General features: G+C 49.4%; 2 protein-coding genes, 9 non-coding genes and 1 pseudogene across 11 annotated transcripts; all 12 read right to left on the reverse strand.

The window, feature by feature from the left end:
* Nucleotides 1-1283: 1283 nt before the first annotated feature.
* LOC149344405 (uncharacterized) lies at nt 1284-2468 on the reverse strand (annotated as a pseudogene).
* A 134-nt stretch (nt 2469-2602) lies between these two features.
* Nucleotides 2603-2684, reverse strand: TRNAS-UGA (transfer RNA serine (anticodon UGA)). Its single transcript has one exon. It is a non-coding gene; the product is annotated as a tRNA-Ser (tRNA).
* A 407-nt stretch (nt 2685-3091) lies between these two features.
* LOC149344407 (uncharacterized) lies at nt 3092-13103 on the reverse strand. Its single transcript, XM_089547227.1, has 3 exons — nt 11960-13103; nt 6477-6945; nt 3092-3108 (listed from the first exon to the last, which is right to left on the reverse strand). Exons 1-3 carry the CDS (start codon nt 13076-13078, stop codon nt 3092-3094), a joined length of 1605 nt encoding a protein of 534 aa, XP_089403353.1. The 5' UTR covers nt 13079-13103.
* TRNAS-UGA (transfer RNA serine (anticodon UGA)) lies at nt 7487-7568 on the reverse strand. Its single transcript has one exon. It is a non-coding gene; the product is annotated as a tRNA-Ser (tRNA).
* TRNAS-UGA (transfer RNA serine (anticodon UGA)) lies at nt 7646-7727 on the reverse strand. Its single transcript has one exon. It is a non-coding gene; the product is annotated as a tRNA-Ser (tRNA).
* On the reverse strand, nt 7805-7886 carry TRNAS-UGA (transfer RNA serine (anticodon UGA)). Its single transcript has one exon. It is a non-coding gene; the product is annotated as a tRNA-Ser (tRNA).
* Nucleotides 7964-8045, reverse strand: TRNAS-UGA (transfer RNA serine (anticodon UGA)). The gene has a single exon. It is a non-coding gene; the product is annotated as a tRNA-Ser (tRNA).
* Nucleotides 8123-8204, reverse strand: TRNAS-UGA (transfer RNA serine (anticodon UGA)). Its single transcript has one exon. It is a non-coding gene; the product is annotated as a tRNA-Ser (tRNA).
* Nucleotides 13104-13207: 104 nt separating the features above from the next.
* TRNAS-UGA (transfer RNA serine (anticodon UGA)) lies at nt 13208-13289 on the reverse strand. Its single transcript has one exon. It is a non-coding gene; the product is annotated as a tRNA-Ser (tRNA).
* A 4968-nt stretch (nt 13290-18257) lies between these two features.
* On the reverse strand, nt 18258-18339 carry TRNAS-UGA (transfer RNA serine (anticodon UGA)). The gene has a single exon. It is a non-coding gene; the product is annotated as a tRNA-Ser (tRNA).
* Nucleotides 18340-18416: 77 nt separating this feature from the next.
* Nucleotides 18417-18498, reverse strand: TRNAS-UGA (transfer RNA serine (anticodon UGA)). Its single transcript has one exon. It is a non-coding gene; the product is annotated as a tRNA-Ser (tRNA).
* Nucleotides 18499-22054: 3556 nt separating this feature from the next.
* Nucleotides 22055-23209, reverse strand: LOC149344416 (uncharacterized). Its single transcript, XM_089547228.1, has one exon. The coding sequence runs from the start codon at nt 23207-23209 to the stop codon at nt 22055-22057; it is 1155 nt and encodes a 384-aa protein (XP_089403354.1).
* Between the last annotated feature and the right edge of the window lie 39 nt (nt 23210-23248).

Consider the following 23248-nt stretch of genomic DNA (forward strand, 5'->3'; position numbering starts at 1 on the left):
ACATTTTACGTATTTTATTTGTTTAGTGAAAAAAACCTGGCTTACTACTTTCCATGCTCAAGAGGCACTCGAGCTGTCCGTTAAGTTTTTTCTCTTTCCTTCCCTTGATACTGAATTACGCTATTCCTTTCTATTGCTTTAATCTTCACTCGTTCTTTGAAACTTTCCCATTCGACTGACACGCTGTCTACAGGCGCAGCTAGCGCACTGTCAAAGTCTTTTGTAATTTCCTGGACAAATTCTTCGTCATCTAAAAGATTTTTGTTCAGTTTCCACAGATGCCAGTTAAAGCGTGACTTTCTTTCTTTCATTCCAAAAGTCGCACTCACAAGGCAGTGATCACTAAACGACACTGGTTTTACGGCGTATCCAGTGCAGAGTGGCGCGATATCAACCGATACATACAACCTATCCAATCTTGCATGACTATCGCGCTGAAAATGCGTGTATTCAGGCAGGGTTCCGGTTGAAAACATATCTCCAATGTCTTCCAAAGAATAGTCGTGCACGAAGGCATTCAATAGTTCGGCACTTTTGTCCATCACTGGTCTACACTTTACGCGGTCAGAAGCAGCACACACACAGTTGAAGTCTCCCATTAGGATCAAAACTTTGTCACAACTCAAGTAAGGCTCAATGGAAGAAAAAAACACCTGACGATCACTTTCAACATTGGGGGCATAAACGCAAACTGCGCGCCAAAATAAATTTGAAAACGAAAAATCGACAACCAAGAGACGACCACTTTCACATGCAAGTACAGACTCTACACTTATACCTAGTGTATTACGAATAAAAAGAAGGCATCCACCTGACGCACCGACAGAGTGACACACACACACATCGAAGTTTGCGCGGAAAGATGACACCATGCGGTCGGTCTGGTCTTGAGAGTCTATCTTTGACTCTTGCACAGCTGTTAAGTCTAGGTCATTATCAAGCATCAAGCGATTAAGTTGACATTGCCGCCTTCGTGCTCCCAGCCCTCTGACATGCAAAGTTGCGACACGCAATGGGGCTTCTAGTTTAATAGCCATGCGATTAATCAAAACAATGCAATCTGCTCCATATGGCGCCTACCTCCTCAGTCGTGCGTGTGGCTCTCCTTGTTCCGTTGCGTTTGCACGCATGTGCGGCCTCCCAACGATGCGTCTGGAGGCACTATAAGCCCATTCCCCGCAGCAGCTTCCATAATCCGCGCACACAAACGCAGAGTTCCAGGTGAGAGCGCACTACGTCGGACGACGCACAACCAACACTCCCGCCAACGAAACACAACAAAACTACGGAGGCGGTTTTTCCCCCTGCCGTGTCGCAGCCTCAACGTTCGGGCGCGGCTTCAAGGACGGACGTCGGGTCCCCGTTGTTTTTGATGGTGGCTCGTCGCTGCCAGCTCCGGCCTGCGGCTTGTCGCCGACGCTTTCCTCGTGGGACCGTTTCGCAGCGGTTAAGACAGCCACATCATCACTGACTTCCATGGTGTCGGCGTTGCACGACTCCACGCTGCCTGGGGCTTGTAGAGTTTGTGGTGGCGTGTCCATCGTTCTATCACCTCCACCTTGCTGGGGCTCCTGCTCTACTTGTGGAGTAGCCGCTGTGGTGACGGACGCCGTCTTCTTTACGAGAAGCGTCAACGTAGGCCCATCTTTTCTCGCTGGTTGCCCCGTTGTTTTCGCAGCCTCTTCCGCGTCCGCCTCATCCATCAGGTGCTCCGAAGCATCTTCACTGCTTCCAGGACCGGCGATGCTCGCGTAAGAACGGGAGCACTGACTGTCTTCGTGGCCAAAACGTCGGCAGGTTCAGCACCGCGGGACCTTACACTCTCGACGAATGTGCCCTGTACTTCGGCAACGAAGACACAACGGAGGCCTTCCTGGAACCACGACGAGGGCCAACTCACCACCGACATTCAGTTGGTGCGGCAAGTCGTCACGTTTGACTCCAGCTTTCAACTTCAGCGTGACAGTCCTGGTGGTAGAGCCCCTCTCTGACACGCCGTGCACGCGCCAGCGCTCCCGGGTAACTTCGGACACCTTTCCATACGGCGCAAGTGCGACCCGCACGTCCTCGTCCGGCACGCAATGTAGCAGCCAGTGAAGCTTGAGGCGCACATCTTGGTTTGCCGGGTCAATCACAAGGCACCGGCGTTTCTTCACGAGCAGCTCGCCGACGCCTTCAATCTTCTTCACTGCGTCCGCATCCTTCAATGTGATGGCCCAAACGTGGCTAATGCGATACGCCCCCAAGGCGATAACGTCTGGGAGCAGTGAATGCTGAGCCAACGCGTCACGGAAATCTTCCACCCGGTACGGGCGGGCACTAATATCCGCGTGCAAAAAAACTGTATTTAAAACAAAACGCCCTGTTGGGAGACTTGGCAGTACAACCTGATAGTCGTTTTCCTGTTCCATAGCCCTGTTACCGAGGCCAGACATGGCCGCTGAAGCCGCTCCATCGGAGCCCTGCATCCTGCGTCCGTTCACTGGCGTGGCCGGAAACAGAATCCTCACTCGGCCACGACTACGACACGGAGGGCGCTCTCGCTCGTCATCTCCAATTCAATGAAGCGAAAGGACGCAAAATAAAATACAGCACTCTTTCGCGCAGTCGACAGGATTCGAACCTGTGCGGGGAGACCCCAATGGATTTCAAGTCCATCGCCTTAACCACTCGGCCACGACTGCTTTTTTTTTTCTTTATTGCATGAATGAATACATCAATAAAATATCGTAGTTGTCGTGCCCCTTCGCAGACAACCGTGTCTAATGGACTTTCATTAACACAAGTTGGTCCATCAGACTCAATACATCATCCGCGCAATCTTGTTGCTTCAAGACTTCTCTTAACTTATATACATGTTCCACAAAATAACCACATACCGATCGTGCATCCAAGTCACAATGTCTTACAGCCATTCTACTCCTCCAAATGCTGTGAAGGCCCAATAACATAATCTGGTCATACTGTGCAACATCACTTTCAGTGGTCAAGTACCGAATTCCGCGCGGTGTCAATGGCAAGTCCTTTTTTAGGGTTCTTTGCAAAACATCCCAGTAGAACACCGCATCCCAACAGTCGAGGAACACGTGTTCTACCGTCTCCGGTTTTCTACACAGGAGACAGTTCGAGCCCCAAGGAACAAAAAGGCCCTTTTCCTCTAGCCATGTTTTTACTGGTAGCGTTCCTGTGTGTAATTTAAAAAAGAATGTTTTGACGCCAGGTGCAACAGTCATCTTTTTAACTCGCCTGAGAACGTCTTTCCTAGGGCCTTCAAAGTATAAGGTTCTGTACAGTGGCGCTGGAAACAACTGTTCAATAAGATCCTTGTATAAGCGCTTCGGCGTTACATTCGCTAAATACTCTAGCGAGAACCGCACTTGCAAAAACCTGAATGACCAGAGAACCTCTCGCAGGAAGCGAGACACTGTGTACCGCCGAGCATTGCACGAAGAGACAATGAATTCTGGAAGTGCACTGGATAACATGGTTTGTATGAATGTTCGCAGGAAGGGGTCATTTTGGTCACGCAGGAAACAAAACCTTAAAACAACCTGCCGTACATAGAGATGCATTAGAGACAGTCTCCCGACCTTTACTCTCCGGAAGAGATTATCTCTGCGAATTCGTTCCCAATTGGACGCCCAAATGAAGACCGCAAAAACCCGATGAAACCTTTGGATATTGGTTCGTGCACAATATAATACTTGAAGTAAATACATGATCCTTGCCACAAGAAAGGTGTTACATACAGTTGCGCGCGCGAAAATAGAAAGATTACGGCCCATCCATCCCTTGGTCCGGTCCCGCATTTCTTCCGCTTTTTCATTCCAGTAATTGGTATTTTCCCCATATCTGTCCAGCGGGACTCCCAAATAAACTCCGGGAGTTGTAGCCCATCGGACCCCGCAGAACAATTCTGGTTCCAAGTCCCATTGCCCATGCCAGACTCCGAGACATTTATCGAGATTAACAGCGCTACCAGTTTGCCTGCAAAACCTTTCGGTTACTTGTAACGCTTCTACAATACTTTTGCGATCTTCACAAAAGAGGGCAACATCATCTGCATATGCCAGTATTCGCACCTCACACGCTCCCAACCTAAAACCTCGGATGTGCTCGCTCGCAGTTATCATCCTACAAAAAGGCTCCAAATAAATTGCAAAAAGTAGAGGGGACAGTGGACATCCTTGTCGAACAGAAGCCCTCACATCAATTCTTTCAGATAATATTTTGTTTACCATAAGTCGTGTCGAGCAACATGCATAAGCCATTTTTACCCCATTGAGAACAACCGAACCAATACCAATATGTTCCAACAAACAATAGAGTATTTCATGAGACACCCGATCAAATGCTTTTTCAAAGTCAATTTGAACCATAGCCACTTTCTTATTTAAAGCATCGCAGCACTCGAGCACGCTGCGTGCTACATAAATATTTTTAAATATGCTTCTTGTTTTTATGCCACACGTTTGGTGAGGCCCTACAATATCCTTTATGACGTATTGCAATCGCTTAGCTAACACTTTCATCAGGATTTTATAATCAACGTTTGTTAACGTGATCGGTCTATAGCTTGTTACTTTTACCAGCTTGGTAGGGTCATCTGTCTTAGGAATTAAGACCGTATGAGCATTGCTAAACGAAGGTGGCAGCCTACCGACCTCAAAACACTCTTTGAAAAGCTTATGTAGCATAGCAGCAATGTCATATTTAAAGCTCTTATAAAAGGCAGCAGTCAAACCGTCAGGTCCCGGCGACTTTCCGGCATTCAATACCTAAATTGCTGTCTCTATTTCCTTAATACTTATTTCGCTCTCTAGTTCTTCAGTTATCTCATTTCCTAATATTGGCATAAGTGGCAAAAAGTTTTCCCGAAACCCTTCTTCACTTGGTGCTTTGCGTGAAAACAGCTCACGGTAATGTTCCACGAATGCACTCGAAATTTCACTTTGTTCACTGAGGATTCGTCCTTTGTATTCGATAACTGATATCTCGTTTGACCGCGCGTATCGCTTTTCATCTGTGAGCGCGCGTTTTGTAGGCATTTCACCAGTAAGCCATTTTTCCGTGCGTGCTCTTATCGCTGCTCCTCTGTACTTCTGAGCATCTAAAGCTTCTAGCCTAACTTTGACGCCTTTTATATCATGCATGAACATGCCCGGCGTTTTTTCCTCTTCGTGCCCTAAATTCGCCAAAAGCTCACGCAAATGCTTTTCCTCTTTTTTTTCCTCATATTTTCTTATGGTTGAACGCTCAATGGCATGCATTTTCAACTCCTGCTTAAAGCATTCCCAAGATTCAATACGTCCTGTTTTACTATTATTAAACATATCCATGCTTTCCTTAACTTTTCTTAAAAATATGTCGTCTTCTATAAGCCTTGAGTTTAGTTTCCACATATCCCAGTTCATTTTTGCTTTACGCTGCTTCCTTCCTCCCAAAGTTACCGTAACTAGGCAGTGGTCACTAAATGACACTTGCTTCACTTCATACTGCTCACGGGAAGGTGAAAACTCCGGCGACACATATATTCTGTCCAGTCGTGCGTGGCTACTACCTTGAAAATGCGTAAAATGCACGTGATTCTGACTCTTCGCCAGGCCTATTACATCCTCCAAGCTGCACTCGTTGAGGACACTCTTCAAGAAATCAACACTCGGGTCTTTTACGTCCTTTACATTTGAACGATCTTTAGGGTCCAAAACGCAATTGAAGTCTCCCAATAGTATGAGCACTCGACTGCAATCAAGGAACGAGGCTAGCTGTTCAAAAAAACCGCGCCGTTCCTTTTGTATCGTGGGAGCATACAGGACAACAACCCTCAACGCGAATGTTTCATATGTGAAGTCACACACGATAAACCGCCCCCTTGCACAAGTTATTATTTGTTCCTCCACTATGCCTATGTTTTTCCTCAGGAAAAGACAGCATCCCGCCGACAAACCAGCCGCATGGCTTACACAAACATTGAAATGCGAACGAAAACCAAGCACCATGTTATCTGTTTGCTGCTCATCCTCAACTTTTGTTTCTTGAATAGCCGCGATATCTAGATCTAACTCCCCGAACAGTCGGTTCAACTGCACTTGCTTACGCTTCGAGGCAAGCCCTCGTACGTTCAGAGTGCCAACTTTTAGCGGTTTCTTCAAATAAGCCATAGCGTGCACACAGCAAACAAACAACAGTGACTAAGGCTCACTGCTTCGGCCTCTCGTCGCGAGTTAGCGACGTGGACCGCGACAAGGCTAACTTGCCTTTCTTGGCTCCCTCCCCTCTCCAATGCCTTTCTAGCCGACGCAGTTCTCGTTCCGTAGCCGGTGCCTTTTCGTAGTCACGAGGTCGCTTAATGGAAGCGACTGTCGCATCCATCGGCGCCTCGGAGTCGTGGCCGCCTGAAGTGCTCTCCCTCGTTGGCTCTTCTGGCGCCGCAGCAGCATCCGCCTTCTTCCCAGTCGTTTCTGCAGCTGGGTCACCTTGTGTCTTCTCGTCGCCAGCGGGCAACTCCGGCTGCTGGGAAGCAGGGCCGTCGCTGAGTCCTGAAGGGGGCGGGGCTCCGGCGTTCTCCAGTTCCTCCTGGTCCATGAGCAGCTCGCTGCCGTCGTCTTGCGGCGGAGCAGTACCCGTGGCCACACGCGCATACGTGCGAACGCACCCTTCCCGTTCGTGTCCGAAGGCGTGACACAAACTGCATCTTGGCGTGCGGCAGTCGCGTCGAATATGTCCCGTCCTTTTGCACCGTAGGCATATTGGTGGACGTCCAGGCACCACCACCAACACTTTTCCTCCGTAGAACTTGAGCATGTGGGGCAAATCATCGATAGAGAGCCCCTCCTTCAGAACCATACGCACCAGACGGGTGGTCGATTCGACGTCTTCGAAACCGGGACTGTTCCACTGCTCGCGGTTGACGTCTGTCACCTCTCCAAATTCTTCAAAAGCCTTCTGCACAGATTCATTCGACACGTAGAAAGGCACCCAGTGCACCCTGAAGGCCAACTCACGTTTGTTGGGGTCTATGACCGCACAATAGCGTTTTTTCACTTCAAGTGCTCCTTCTTTCAGCAGTCGTTCCTTCGCTTCCGCAGTTTTCAGCTTCAACATCCACACATGCGACATTTGAAAGGCCCCAATGCCAGCCACGAAAGGTAGAACACCGGCAGTTTCCAAAGGCTCACGAAAATCCTGTATGCGATAAGGCCGCCCGGCAATATCGCAATGAAGGAAAACCGCTGTCTTCATTGCGTCTCCCGAAGGCAGCGTAGGCAAAACTAAGCGATAGCCCACTGGTGGGCGTCGCTCACCGAAACCTCGGCCAGACATGACCGATAACGAAGCGTGCGCAGAGCTTCCCATCACACGACCGTCTCCCACGGAAGCCGGAAGTGGAATGACTCGGCCACGACTGCGACACGAGGGCGCTTTCGCTCGTCATCTCCAATTCAATGAAGCGAGAGGACGCAAAATCAAATACAGCACTCTTTCGCGCAGTCGACAGGATTTGAACCTGTGCGGGGACACCCCAACGGATTTCAAGTCCATCGCCTTAACCACTCGGCCACGACTGCGACACGAGGGCGCTTTCGCTCGTCATCTCCAATTCAATGAAGCGAGAGGACGCAAAATAAAATACAGCACTCTTTCGCGCAGTCGACAGGATTCGAACCTGTGCGGGGAGACCCCAATGGATTTCAAGTACATCGCCTTAACCACTCGGCCACGACTGCGACACGAGGGCGCTTTCGCTCGTCATCTCCAATTCAATGAAGCGAGAGGACGCAAAATAAAATACAGCACTCTTTCGCGCAGTCGACAGGATTCGAACCTGTGCGGGGACACCCCAATGGATTTCAAGTCCATCGCCTTAACCACTCGGCCACGACTGCGACACGAGGGCGCTTTCGCTCGTCATCTCGAATTCAATGAAGCGAGAGGACGCAAAATAAAATGCAGCACTCTTTCGCGCAGTCGACAGGATTCGAACCTGTGCGGGGACACCCCAATGGATTTCAAGTCCACCGCCTTAACCACTCGGCCACGACTGCGACACGAGGGCGCTTTCGCTCGTCATCTCCAATTCAATGAAGCGAGAAGACGCAAAATAAAATACAGCACTCTTTCGCGCAGTCGACAGGATTCGAACCTGTGCGGGGACACCCCAATCGATTTCAAGTCCATCGCCTTAACCACTCGGCCACGACTGCGACTTTTTTTTTTTTTTTTTATTGCCTGCTTAGACACATACATCACAACAAGAGAAGTATACACACACTTAATGGTACATGGCGTCGGTATGGGCTAAAACCATCAACCACACCTTGGCTGACGTAAGGCGTTAAAAGCGTTTCATATGGACTAGAGGCTCAATTCTCGGTACCCATTCAGGCACTTGTTTCAAAGTTTTGTAGGTTTCCAAGAATCTGCCTACAGACTCGCGAAAGTACTCCTGCGCCGGCCTTGCATCGATGTCAGCATGTCGGGCCGCCATGCAGGCCTTCCAAATACAGTGCAATCCCATGAGCATTACTGCGTCAAACGGTACACCTTCTTCATTTTCCACTGCTAGGAAACGAATCCCACGGGGGTCAAGGGGCAGATCTTTTTTCAATGTTCTTTGAAGAATGTCCCAAAAGAACACTCCTCCCCAGCAGTCCAAAAAAACATGCTCGATAGTTTCTGGCTTTCTACATATAAAGCAATGATCACCCCATGGAACATACAATCCTTTCTCTGCCATCCAAGTTTTTACCTCCAACGTTCCGGTGTGCAGCCTGAAGAAAAAGGACTTGGCTCCCGGAGCTACATACATTCGCTTCACACGCTTTAAAACATCGCTGCCTGGATGGGTGCTGTACATTGTTCGATACAGTGGCACAGGAAAAACCAGGTCTGTAAGGTCCTTGTATAGCTGTATGCGTTTTACTTTTGCAAGATATTGGTAGGAAAATCGTGCGCTGAGGAAGTTACAGGAAACCGCAACCTCCTTCAGGAATCCAAAAACACCTCCTGGTATACACTCGGTAGATACCACAAAATCCGGTAAAAGTCTGCTCAATCTGATCTGTACTACAGTACGCAAAAACGGGTCCTTCACATCTCGAAGGAAACAAAAACGGTTGACCACTTGCCTCAGGAATAAATGCGACAAGCCCAGGCCTCCTTGACTAACTCTCCGGAAGAGGTTGGTACGGCTTGTCCTCTCCCATACCGACCCCCACACAAAGATGGCCAATACACGGTGCAACTTTTGTACATTGGCGCGTGAGCAGTGCAAAACACTTAGCACATACCACAGTTTGGTAACAAAAAACACATTGCACACAGTGCTGCGCGCAAACATAGACAAGTCCCCTCCTTTAACCTTCTCCGTTCTTTCACGCACTTCTGCAACTTGGCTCCGCCAGTAGGGCTCACTGTCGCGGTAAAACTCTAAAGGAGCACCTAGGTACCTCGCTGGTGTATCAGCCCATTGCATGTTGGCGAAAGTGCCTGGTTTCGTCGCCCAAGAACCGTGCCAAAATCCAAGGCACTTGCCCCAGTTAACAGCGCTGCCGCTGGCATCACAGAAACGCTTAAAAATTTCCACCGTTTTCAAGATGCTCTCATTGTCAACGCAGAAAACCGCCACATCATCCGCGTATGCCAACAGTTTCACTTCGGTTAGCTGTAATTTAAAGCCTTTTACGTAGCTGGTGTCTATTATACTAAGGCAGAAGGGTTCGATATATAAGGCAAAAAGTAATGGTGAGAGGGGGCAACCCTGTCGCACGGATCGTTGCACCTCGATCGGTGCTCCTACCGATTTGTTGATTACTAGGCGCGTTGTGCATCCCCTGTAAGCCATCGCGACACCCTCTGTGATAACTGCTCCCACGTTGACGTGTTGCAAAAGTGTAAACAAGATTTCATGTGGTACACGATCGAACGCTTTCTCCAAATCGAGCTGGAGCATTGCGACGTTCATGTTTAGTGCATCGCAGCACTCCAGCACGCATCTCGCCGTGTGAATGTTAGTGAATATTGACCGATCCCTTATACCGCAAGTCTGGTGTGGTCCAACAATCTCTTTTATAACCGTTTGAAGTCTTTTAGCCAGTACTTTCATATAGATCTTGTAGTCGACGTTCGTTAAGCTGATTGGACGATAGGACTTTACTTGCCTTAAAGCGATTGGATCCTCTGTTTTGGGGATGAGAACTGTATGCGTGGCCAGGAAAGAAGGCGGTAGGCGCTTCCGTTCATATGCGTCTTCTAAAAGGTGGGCTATTATAGGGGCTAATTCATTCTTGAAAGTCTTGTAGAATTCGGCGCCTAATCCATCTGGTCCTGGTGACCTCCCTCGTTTTAAGTCATCGATAGCCAACTCTATTTCAGCGACAGTAATCGGGCGCTCTAACACCTCTTTTGAGTTGTCATTAATCCTAGGCATTAAAGCCAGGAATTCTGTCCTGAAGATTTCTAAGTCTACCGCTCTAAGCGCAAATAGACCTTTGTAAAACAGGGTGAAAGCATTTTCGATGTCGTTCTGTTCGTTCAAAATAATGCCGTCTTGTTCAACTTCGGAAATCACATTCTTGCGGGCCCATTTTCTTTCCCTTGCCAGTGCTCTTTTAGTTGGTGCCTCACCGGTTATCTCTTTATCGGCTCTGGCTCGTACAAGCGCACCGCGGTATCGGTCGATATCAAACTGTTCGAGCTTATGTTTGAGCGAACAGATGTCAGCCTTGAACGTGCCTGGAGCTGAGTTTTCTTGATTTATTAGCATTTGCAGGCTCTTTCGTAAGTTCGTCTCATACTTATCATTCTCGTACTTTATAGCGCTAGCTCGTTCCAACGCTTTCATTTTAGTTTTTTGCTTGAAAGTCTCCCATTGTTCGCAAACCACTGTGGCTGTATCATCCTTAATTTCTTCAAGCATACTTGACACTTGTTCCTTGAAAACGTCGTCATCTAAAATCTTCGCGTTAAACTTCCATAACTCCCATGTGAATTTATTTTTATTTTCTTTCTTGTTCTTAATATCAAACCAGACAAGACAGTGGTCGCTGAATGACACAGACTGCACATGGTACTCTCGGCAAAGCGCTGTCAATTCGGCCGAAACGTACATTCTATCAAGCCGGGCGTGACTGGCTCCTTGGAAATGCGTAAAGCGAACGCAGTGGTCGTCGTCCAAGCATTCCGCTACGTCTTCGAGCCCAAATTCATCGATTAAGCTTCGAAGTTCTGCCGTGCTGGCGTCTCTGTACGGTGTATCGTTCGCTTTATCTCGCGCCGCTAAAACACAATTAAAGTCTCCCATCAGTACTAGTTCCCGATCGACATCGCAATAATTTTTGAGTCCCTCAAACATCTGTCGTCTTTCCTCGAGTACATTAGGAGCATACAAGCATATCACGCGCCATAGCACTGAACCAAAACTAAAATCGCAAAGAACCATACGTCCTGCAATATCCGACCGTACGGCCTGCACCTCAAGCCCCAAATGTTGGCGCACAAAAAGAACACAGCCTGCGGATCTCCCAACCGCATGGCTCACACACGCGTAGTAATGTGACATGAAAGGCAGCACCATACTCTCGGTCTCAACATCTCCTTCAATTTTCGTCTCTTGTACGGCAATAATATCTAAATCTTTTTCCGTTGACAACCTATATAACTGCCGTTGCCTCCCCCTCGCACATAGCCCTCGGACATTGATTGTGGCGAATCGCAAAGCTCTATCTGGCAGCGCCATTGTAGTATGGAAGGAGACCAAGAGGATGGTGCTTACCGTTGACAAGAAGCATCCTCAGCGCCAGAACAAGCGCTCGTCCAGTCCCAAAACTTACAACTACGAGGCCGCCGGCGGCGGCGGCTGCGTCGGCGGCGGCTGCGTCGGCGGCGGCGTCGTCGCCCTCGTCGTCGTCCTCCGGTCTGGAGGGATGTTCGGCCGAGGTCGCAACGTCGACCGACGCACGGGAGCTGCTTTAGACGGTGGCTCTCCGTTAACGGGCGGGCCAGAAGATGTGTCATCTTCCTCGACGACTTCGTGCGAGCGTTTAGTCGCCGCGGCGGCGGTGCCCTCGTTTGATGTGTCCATGTTCTGCTCCCCCTCGCTGGCGCTTCCCATCGAGGTCGCGTTTATCTTCTCGTCCTGAACCAACCTCGCCGTCGTTGGGTCTTCTGTTCTCTCAGGTGTGCCATTTTCTTCGAGGTTCGGAGTGCCTTGGCGTACTGTTTCGCCCGAGGCTTGCTCAGCCGGCTCATTTCCAGCCGTAGCTTTGTCTTCCGACTCCGCCTTGGCTGCTGCTTCACCATCAGCTTCATCCATTAGGAGCTCCGAGTTATCGTCACTCCTCGCGGGCCCTGCGACGCTGGCGTAGGTACGCACGCACTCGGTCTCGTCGTGGCCAAAGCGACGACATAGCACACAGCGCGGTACCTTGCAGTCACGCCGTATGTGGCCTGTGCTCTGGCATCGCAAGCAGAGGGGTGCCCTGCCCGGCACCACGACAAGGGCCAGCTCACCAGCAATCCTAAGCTGATGCGGTATATCTTCCGGCTTCACACCGGCCTTGAGCTTCAAAGTCACTGTCCGGGTCGTCGAGCTCTTGTCAGACACACCATTCACCCTCCAACGCTCCTTGACCACATCTGTCGCTTTCCCGTACACTAGCAAAGCCGCCCGCACGTCGTCGTCGGGGACGGTGGGCAGCAGCCAGTGCAGTTTCAACCGTAGGTCCTGGTGAGACGGGTCGATGAGAACGCAGCGATGGTTCTTCACTTGCACTTCGTTGTTGGCGAGCAGTCTTTGCACACCTGCGTCACACTTGAAGGTAACTGCCCACACGTGATTCATTTGATACGCCCCCAAGGCCGTAACCTCGGGGAGCAGATTCAAATTCACCAGCGTATCCCTGAAGTCTTCTACTCGGTAGGGCCGTGCTCTCACGTCCGCATGCATAAAAACGGTATTCAAAACCAAACGCCCTGAAGGCAGACTAGGCAAAACAACACGATACTCATCATCCGATGCAGAAGAAAACCTGTTACCGCGGCCGGACACGGCCGCTGATACCGCTCCAACGGAGCCCATTTCACACGCGTCCGTTCGCTATCGCGGCCGGAAGTGGAATCCCCACGACTGCGACACGAGGGCGCTTTCGCTCGTCATCTCCAATTCAATGAAGCGAGAGGACGCAAAATAAAATACAGCACTCTTTCGCGCAGTCGACAGGATTCGAACCTGTGCGGGGACACCCCAATGGATTTCAAGTCCATCGCCTTAACCACTCGGCCACGACTGCTTTTTTTTTTCTTTAGTACCGACTTGGCCGGGCAAACAAAACAAAAATACAATGACATGACAATAAAAGCACAGGTCAGTTTCTAGCTAATGCACGATGATAAAATGGGTTAAATGATTTTAGTTGGTCGAGGACAGGCAGCCACTCAGGCTGAGGAGCTTGCTGTCCGAAAACTTCCTGAGTATACATGATGCTCTCAATGAAATACTGATGAGCCGGATTCACAACAACATGTTCATGCCTGACATCCATTCGCGTACGCCATAGGCTGTGCATGCAGAGCAACATTAGCAGGTCGCAAGGCACTTCACCTGGCTCTGCACATGGTAGGAAGCGTATTCCAAAAGGAGTCAGGGGAAAATCTTTTTTCAGTGTGCGCTTCAACACATCCCAAAGAAAAACAGCGTCATGACACTCGAGAAAGATATGTTCTATAGTTTCCACTTTCTTGCAAACAAGACACTCTACTGACCAAGGTACAAAAAGGCCTTTGCTTTGCAACCATGGCTTCACTGCGAGGGTTCCAGTATGCAATTGAAAAAAGAAAGAACGCACTGAAGGCTTCACCGGCATTCTTTTGACTCTTTTTAGCACATCCCTTTCGGGACCCAGAAGATATGCACTGCGATAAACAGGCACTGGCAGAAACACATCAAGCACGTCCCTGTACATCTTTTTCCTTGTTACAATGGTTAGATACTCATCGGAAAATTTTGACCGAAGAATACGGACTGCTGCAACAACTTCTTGCAAAAAAGCACTTAACCCACTCCGCCCTGCAGACATAGTTGACACAACATTATCAGGCAGTGATTCTGACAATCGCACTTGTATAACAGTTCGCAGAAAATCATTATCTTGACGCAAGAAAAAGAATCTATTGACTATATGTCTCAGAAATAAATTTGACAACCCTAGCCCCCCGTTCCGCACCTTGTGGAACAGATTGCATCGGCTGGTACGTTCCCATGTTGACGCCCAAATAAATGTTGCAAACACTCTGTGCAACCTTTGCACTGAAGTCCTTGGCAAAGTTAACGCTTGCAGAACGTAAAAAATCCTCGCTACTAAAAACATGTTGCACACCGTATAGCTCTTGCGAACATGGAAAAGTTGTGACCGCCCCATTTGCTTGTCTGAGCTTTGACTCGTTCGGTTTCATGAGCCCAATATTCTTTGCTTTCTCTGTAGTTGGTTAGCGGCACGCCGAGGTACTTTCCTGGCGTGTCTACCCACTTCATTCGACAGAATACTTCTGGCGTGGCCTGCCACTTTCCATGCCAAAAACCAAAACATTTCTGCCAGCTTATCGCGCAGTCACTTGCATCACAAAAATTTACGGCTTCTCTCACCACTTCTTGCACGCTTTCCTGGTCTCTGCAGAACACTGCTATATCATCTGCATATGCCAATACCTTCACTTCATTATGACAAAAGGCGTAACCTCGAATGTTTTGCGTAGTTAACAGCTTTAAACAAAAGGGCTCCAGGTAAAGTGCAAAAAGCAGTGGAGAAAGAGGGCAACCCTGCCTCACTGACAACAAGACAGGAATACTATTACTCAGGCGGTTATTAATTATGAACCTTGATGTACAGCCATCATAAACCATTTTCACGCCATCAGTGATGATACATCCTACATTCACATGTTCCAAAAGCACGAACAAAACTTCATGCACAACTTTATCAAACGCCTTATGCAGGTCCAGTTGCATCATGGTGACACGACCCTCCGTTGCATCACAGCATTCAAGGACACTTCTAGCTACGTGTATGTTAGTAAAAATGGATCTTTCTTTTATGCCACAGGTCTGGTGTGGGCCAACAAGGGTTTTAATTACTGTTTGGAGTCGTCCGGCTAGCACTTTCATATAAATTTTGTAGTCTACGTTAGTTAAGCTTAGTGGGCGGTAACACTCAACTGACTGCAACCTACTCGGGTCGTCCGATTTTGGGATCAACACCACGTTGGAAGTTCGAAAAGACGGCGGAGTTAACTTTCTTTCGTAACACTCACTTATTACGCGCTGTAATGCTATTGCCATTTCTGTTTTCAAAGCCTTGTAAAGTGCGGCACCGAGGCCGTCCGGCCCAGGCGACTTGTTCAAGCTCAGCTGCTGTATTGCAGCTTCGATTTCTGCTGCCGTTATGGGCTCCTCAAGTACCTGCGCCAGGTCCTCCTCGACTCTTGGCATTAGCGACAGGAATGCAGTTTTGTAATGTTCAACATCAGGCGTTTTAAGGCTGAACAAGTTTTGGTAATATTCCAGAAACGCCCTTTCAATCACCTCAGATTCGGAAGTTACGTCATTGCGATAACAAATTTCCTTTATCTCTTTCGAAACTGCATACTGTTTTTCGTCGCTGAGCGCCCTTTTTGTGGGCGTCTCCCCAAGCCAAAATCTTTCGCAGCGTGCCCTTATCACAGCACCTCGATATTTCGTTTCATCTATTAGTTCAAGCTTAGTTTTGGTCTCTTATTTCTTGCCTGTACAACCCCGGCTTGACGCCTTCCATGCTGAGCATGAAATCAAGCTCGGTACGAAGTTCCTTTTCTTGCTGTTTTTCTTCACGCTTTAAAACACATGCTCTTTCTATAGCGGCCACTTTCACGTCGCATTTAAATTGTTCCCATGTTTGTATAAAGTCTGTCTCTTTTTCTAACAAGCTTTTGACTGAGTCTTTTAGTTTCTTGCTAAACTCGTCATCCTCCAACAATGAGTCATTAAATTTCCATAATTCCCAACTAAACTTGACAGTCCTTTTCCTCTCCCCAAGTGTGATCACGACTAAAGAATGATCACTGAAGCTGACGTGCACAGTCTGGTACTGGGAACACAAGGGCACAACTTCAGAAGGAACATAAATTCTGTCCAGCCTTGCGTGACTAACGCCTTGGAAATGCGTGTACTGTGCTTGTTCTGAACCTTGCATTATAATGCCAATATCTTCCAATTCTGCTTCATTAATCATCTCAGACAGTAGCTCGGCACTCGTGTCCTGCAGGGTTTTGTTGCTTGTTCTATCTTCAGGTCTACACACGCAGTTGAAATCTCCAAGCAATAGTACACGCTTTTCTGTCAGCAGGAAAGGTTGAACACGGCGAAAAAAAGGCATCTCGTTCGGGAATTCTATTAGGTGCATATACACACACAGCTCTCCACTCTACACCAGAAAAGTAAAAATCGCATGCTACAATCCGGCCACTTTCACAGGAAAATACAGTTTCCACAGCGACTTTGCCGTTTCGAGTTAAAATCAGACACCCTCCCGACTTTCCTTTTGCATGGCACATGCAAACACTGAACTGTGCACGGTAAATTTCTGCCATCGCATCTGTCAACTCTTCGCTTTCAATTTTTGTCTCTTGAACAGCCAACAGATCGATTTCGTTTTCGAACAAGAGACGTTTAAGCTGATTTTGCCTTCTTCGCGCAGAAAGACCTCTCACGTTCAGTGTGGCAATACGCAAGCTAGATGTTAGTTGAGGCGCCATCTAAATGGTTGGGATTCGCCGCTCTCAAAGTGACATCGGTTTGCAGCTCACCTCATCAAAAATCCTTCCAGCTTGCAAAGTACGGCGGTGTCAGCACTGAACCCGATCGAAGACCGGGTTACCAACACGAAGACCCTGCAAGGCACCTCCGCTAAGGCGGAGGGACACCCGACGTAGTCCTACGATCAGGAGGGATGTTCGGCTTGGGCTTGTAGGCCGCACGTCGAACAGGAGGCGCTTTGGGAAGAGGTTCCTCATGGTCCGTCCCGTCGTAGCTCGTCGCCTTGTCATCAGCTTCGTCGTGCGTCCTCTTCGCTGGCAAAGTTGACGCCGCGGGCATCTCCGTGTCAACGTCCTTCTCGTCGGTCGATTCCAAAACCGTCTCAGCTGCACCTACCGCAGCATCATCTGCTTTTCCCGCGTCCGCCTCAGTTCTGGTGTCAGGCACAGGCGGTTCTTCTGAGTTGGCAGCCTCATGTTCCGTGGGAAGCGTTGCTTTTTCTGAGGCTATGCTTTTCGGTACTGAGTCTTCCCGACTCTCACGGGTCGCCTCTACTGCGTCGACTTCGTCCATAATATGCTCCTCAGTAGTATCCCTACGACCAGGACCAGCTACGGTAGCATATGTTCGCACGCACTGGGCGTCGTCGTGGCCGAAGCGACGACAGAGCCCGCAACGTGGCACACGGCACTCCCGACGTATGTGTCCGGTGCCGCGGCACCGGAGGCAGAGCGGAGCTCTGCCAGGAACGTGGACGAGTGCGACGTCCTCTCCAACACGCAGCTGATGCGGTAAGTCCTCGATGGTAACGCCCACCTTCAGCTTCAATGTCACTGAGCGCGTAGTAGACGACTTGTCCACGCAGCCTTTGACTCTCCACTTGTCCCGAGTTATGTCGGTCACTTTTCCAAAAGCCGCCAGAGCTGCCTTCACGTCGTCATCTTTCACGCCGTGTAGCAGCCAGAACAGCTTCAGCCTGACGCCCTGGTTGCATGGGTCAATGACCACACAGCGGTGGTCCTTGACGTTGAACGCCTCCGGCTGTAGCATTTTGTTTTTTCCTTCTTCATTGCAGAATGTCACGGCCCAAACATGATTCATCTGATATGCCCCGAGGGCAACCACTTCCGGCAGCAATGACAGACGATCAAGAGCGTCACGAAAGTTTTCAACACGGTATGGCCTGGCTTGGACGTCGCCATGCAAAAAAACAGTATGCAAAACGCTCGAACCTGTTGGCAAATGCGGCAAAATCAGCTGGTAGTCCTCGTTCGGTTTGATCGTACTCCTGATACCGCGGCCCGGCTGGGCCGCTAAATCCGCTAATTGGGAGCCCATGATACACACGTCCGTCACGCTCGGTGGCCGGAAGTAGAATCCTCGGCCACGACTGCGACACGAGGGCGCTCTCGCTCGTCATCTCCAGTTCAATGAAGCGAGAGGACGCAAAATAAAATACAGCACTCTTTCGCGCAGTCGACAGGATTCGAACCTGTGCGGGGACACCCCAATGGATTTCAAGTCCATCGCCTTAACCACTCGGCCACGACTGCAACACGAGGGCGCTCTCGCTTGTCATCTCCAATTCAATGAAGCGAGAGGACGCAAAATAAAATACAGCACTCTTTCGCGCAGTCGACAGGATTCGAACCTGTGCGGGGACACCCCAATGGATTTCAAGTCCATCGCCTTAACCACTCGGCCACGACTGCTTTTTTTTATTGCCTGGCTTTGACATTACACAACAAAATGGCGGGACACAATGAACACTTGGTGTTGATATAGTCAGCCTGCCAGGGGCTGGCTTCGTCACATAAAAATTCCTTTAGGGCCATCAAAGGCTCCACCTTTGACAGCCACTCGGGAGCCTCGCCAACAGATTTGACACTCTCAACAAACCGGTGCACAGTTTCACGAAAATAAATTCGTGCTGGCCTCGCGTCGGGATCACAGTAATATCCTGCCATTCTCGCGCGCCAAATACTGTGGAGGCCCAGTAACATTATCAGATCGAAAGGTACTCCGTCCTCGTTTTCAATGGGCAGATACCGTATTCCATGGGGGTGAAGTGGAAATTGTTTCTTTATAGTCCTTTGAAGTACGTCCCAAAAGTAAACCCCTTCCCAACAGTGCAGAAAAACGTGATCTATCGTTTCTGGTTGCTTGCAGATAAGGCAGTGATGACCCCACGGAAGAAATAAGCCCTTATCCTGTAAAAACATTTTGACTGATAACGTTCCTGTGTGCAACTTGAAAAAAAGTTTTAACCCCTGGATCGACGTGCATTCCCTTTACCCTCTTTAACCCATTCCTTCCAGGGCCTCCACTGTACAAGGCCCTATACATGGGTTCCGGCAAGACAACTTCACATAAATCCTTATACAATTTTTGCTTGTTCACTGTAGATAAATATTCGTTGGAAAACCTCGTTGAGAGAAATCGGACACTTGCGACAACTTCTCTGAAGTACCCAAAAATTCCGCCCGATAGGGTTTGGGTTGCAACAACAAAGTCAGGCAGCGAGCGCCCCAGCCTTACTTGGCACACGGTGCGCAAAAACGGATCACTGACATCACGCAGAAACATAAATCTGTTAACAATCTGCCGCAAGAAAAGGTGTCCCAGACCCACTCCACCATCCTTCACTTTTCTAAACAAATTCATCCGGCTGCACCTTTCCCATTGTGCAGCCCACACAAAAACAGCAAAAATTCGATGTAGCTTTTGTATGCTCATTCTTCCACAATGCAACACTTGCATCGCATACCACACCTTACTGATAAAGAAAAGGTTGCACACGGTGGCTCTAGCGAAAATTGATAAGCCTGTTCCTTTCCATCTTTCCGCCTTCTCACGCGCATCCTGGGTCTGCACTCTCCAATATGTTTCGCTATCACGATAGCTTTCCAGCGGTACTCCAAGGTACTTCGTTGGTGTCTTCACCCAGGGTACGTTTGCAAAGTGGTCCATCGTCGTTTGCCATGCTCCGTGCCAGAGCCCCACTGACTTAGACCAGTTCACTCTGCTGCCTGAGGTTTTGCAGAATTCAGCGACACATTCAACGGCCTCTGTTACACCTTCTCGATTAACGGAAAAAACCGCTAAATCATCCGCATATGCCAGCAGCTTCACCTCCGCAGCTTGCAGCCGAAAACCAGTTATTCTCTCGTTTTCGATGATGTCCAAACACAAAGTCTCGATGTAGATAGCAAACAGAAGAGGGCTGATGGGGGCAGCCTTGACGTACCGAACGCTGCACACGAATGGGGGCCCCCAGACTCTGGTTAACAATCAATCTCGTCGTACAGTTCCGATACGCCAAGGCAACTCCCTCCCGGATAACATACCCAACATTCACATAATCAAGTATGCACAGCAAAACTTTATGCGCGACACAGTCGAAAGCCTTTTCGAGATCAAGCTGCAAGATGGCAACGCGACTATTTGTAAAATCACAGCACTCGAGCACACATCTTGCCTTGTGTATGTTAGAAAGAATAGACCGGCCTTTTATCCCGCACGTTTGGTGGGGGCCAACAATTTCCTGGATTACACTCTGTAACCTTTGCGCCAACACCTTCATATAAATTTTATAATCGACATTTGTGAGAGCAATTGGCCAGTACCCTGTTACGTGTCGTAACTTGTCAGCTTCATCCGTTTTCGGAATTAGGACAGTATGTGATTTACCATAAGACGGAGGCAATTCACGTACGTCGTAAGCTTCATTAAAGACCGTCTTCAACACTGGCGCGATTCTGCTCTTAAATGATTTGTAAAACGCCGCGCTTAACCCGTCTGGTCCTGGTGATCTCCCAGAATTTAAATTGTCTATTGCCATTTCTACCTCTGATTCGGTTATTGCCTGCTCTAAAACGTCTTTCCACTCGTCGCTGAGTCGCGGCAGTGCCCCAAGAAACCTGTTCTTAAACTTATTTATGTCTGCATCCTGTAATGCGAAGAGCGCCTCATAGTACTCAGAAAACGCACGCTGTATATGTTCGTTTTCGTCTGATAAGATGCCACCCCATTCTATGCTATCAATGTGATTTCGCCGAGCATGAGCCTTTTCAATTCCCAACGCTCGTTTCGACGGCGTCTCCCCTGCTGCTATATCTTCCGCTCTGGCCCGCACCAACGCTCCACGATAACGGTCCTCTTCTATTAGTTGAATTTTCTGCTTTATTTTCCTAATGTCATCGATCCATTTACCAGGCGCTTCACTTTCCTTTTCTAGCAGTTTTGCAAGCATACATCTTAGATTGCGTTCGTTTAGATTCTCTTCGTACGCAATGGCACTAGATCGTTCGACTGCTTTAATTTTAACCTGTTCTTTGCAAAGTTCCCACTGTTGCCATATTCTCAGTTCACTACTAGGCTCTATTTTGCTTATTTCTTCAATTACTGCACAGTTAAATTCATCCTCCTTAATTAGCTTGTTATTTATTTTCCACATATCCGAACTAAAAGCACTGCCCCGTTTTTTCAATCCTATCCCACATACTACTAAACAGTGGTCCGAAAAAGCCACCGGCACTACATGGTAACTGTTACATTTTGGAATCACATCCAGCGATACATAAATGCGGTCCAGCCGAGCATGGCTTGTCCTCTGAAAGTGTGTGTACTTCACGCCACACGCGCCTTGCAAACACTCTGCCACATCCTCAAGGTTCCATTTATCTATGATTTGCGACAGTATCTTCGTGCTTGCGTCCCTGAACACCCTTGCACTGGTCTTATCGCAGCCACTTAGGACGCAGTTGAAGTCGCCCATGACGATAAGCTGTTTCTCGGAACAAAGACGCTGTTCAACACTTTGAAAAAACGCAGCCCTTTCGTCCGTAACATTTGGTGCGTACACACAGACAGTTCGCCACTCAATGTTCTTCAATGTAAAATCGATAGCGACACAGCGACCTGACGGACACGAGAAATGAGCTTGCACGACAAGACCCGTCAACTTCTTTACAAAAAGGACGCTGCCAGCAGATGTACCTATCGCATGACTCACTACAGCGTAGAATCTAGACGTGAAACGTCGCACCATGCTCCCGGTCTCTTCTTCCCCTTCTACTTTTGTCTCCTGCACGGCCAGTAAGTCAATATCGTGCTCTGTTAAAAGCCGGTAAACTTGGCTTTGCTTTTCCTTTCCTGCCAAGCCCCTAACATTGAGTGTGGCTACTTTCAACGGGGTTACAGAAGGCATTGTCGCAAATAGTGATGAGGCCAAGAGCATGGTGCTTACCCAACACGTCTAGCACATGGCTAGACGCCGTCGTTGCCACCGGAGCCATCCGGTGCAAGCCCCTGACCTTGCCGCGGGGCTGCCTTATCGCCGGCACGCTTGTCCGCCAAAACGTTAGGTTTCGGTCTGAAATATGACCGTCGAGATTGAGCAGTTTTTGCTGGCGGCTCCTCACCACTGAGAGCTGCCGCCTTGTCCCCTTCGTTGTCGGTCAGGCCATGAGGGCGCTTGGCTGGGGCGGTGCCGCACGCTGAACGGGCGCAGCTCTGGTCCTGCTGTTCCTCGCTGATCATTGACTCGGCGTCCTTAGTTGCCAAGACGTTCTCCCCGTCTGCCGACGTGCTCGCCTGACTCGAAGGTAATTCTTCCTCTTCGAGTGGCTTCCTTTGGTTGCCGGGTTCACTAATGTCTCCGCTGGGAGGCCCTGATGCGTCGGTCGTCCCGGCAGCCTTGCCAACTTCCACGGCTCCTTTCGCCGCCTCCTCCGCCTCGACGACGTCCATCAGAAGCTCTGCCGTGTCGTCTCTCGATACCGCACCGGTAGCCACCGCGTATGTGCGAACACACTCGCTGTGACCGTGGCCATAACGCCTGCATTTGGAGCACCGGGGTACCTTGCATTCACGTCGAACGTGACCCGTGCCGCGGCACCGTAAGCACTGCATAGGCCGCCCAGGCACCACAACAAGGGCCAGCTCGCCGGCGACGCGTAACTGGTGTGGCAGGTCGTTAACCTTCATACCAGGTTTCAGCTTCAGGAGAACAGTCCTGGTTGTAGACGCCTTCTCCTTGACGCCTGAAACACGCCAACGCTCCCGGGTCACCTCCGTTACATTCCCAAAAGCCGCAAGAGCCGTCCGAATGTCGTCGTCGGCTACACCGTGCAGCATCCAGTGCAGCCGTAGTTTCACCTGTTGGTCGGCAGGATCGATGATAATGCAGCGCCGTCCTTTGACATCCAGTTCCTTTATCGCTGCCAACTTCTTCGTTGCCTCGGTACTGTTGAGCGTAACCGCCCAAACGTGGTTTACCTGATACGCCCCCAACGCCACAACGTCGGGGAGCGCACCAGCGTTGGCGAGGGCGTCGCGGAAATCCTCGACCCTGTAGGGCCTAACTCGCACGTCGCCGTGCAAAAACACGGTGTTTAGAACAACACGACCGGTAGGCAACATAGGCAAAAACGATTTCGTACTCCTGTCCTTCCTTATCTT

This window comes from Amblyomma mixtum, chromosome 5 (assembly GCF_055824585.1).
Source record: "Amblyomma mixtum isolate Tamu chromosome 5, ASM5582458v1, whole genome shotgun sequence".
Taxonomy (NCBI): domain Eukaryota; kingdom Metazoa; phylum Arthropoda; class Arachnida; order Ixodida; family Ixodidae; genus Amblyomma; species Amblyomma mixtum.

Excerpts from the sequence above, each read along its gene's own strand:
- LOC149344407 (XM_089547227.1), bottom strand. The coding sequence starts at position 13,078 with ATGGGCTCCGTTGGAGCGGTATCAGCGGCCGTGTCCGGCCGCGGTAAC. Across the intron at positions 6,946-11,959 it reads CACCGTCTAAAGCAGCTCCC|AAGGCTTTTGAAGAATTTGG; the intron begins GTGCGTCGGTCG and ends GAATCTGTGCAG.
- LOC149344416 (XM_089547228.1), bottom strand. The coding sequence starts at position 23,209 with ATGTTGCCTACCGGTCGTGTTGTTCTAAACACCGTGTTTTTGCACGGC.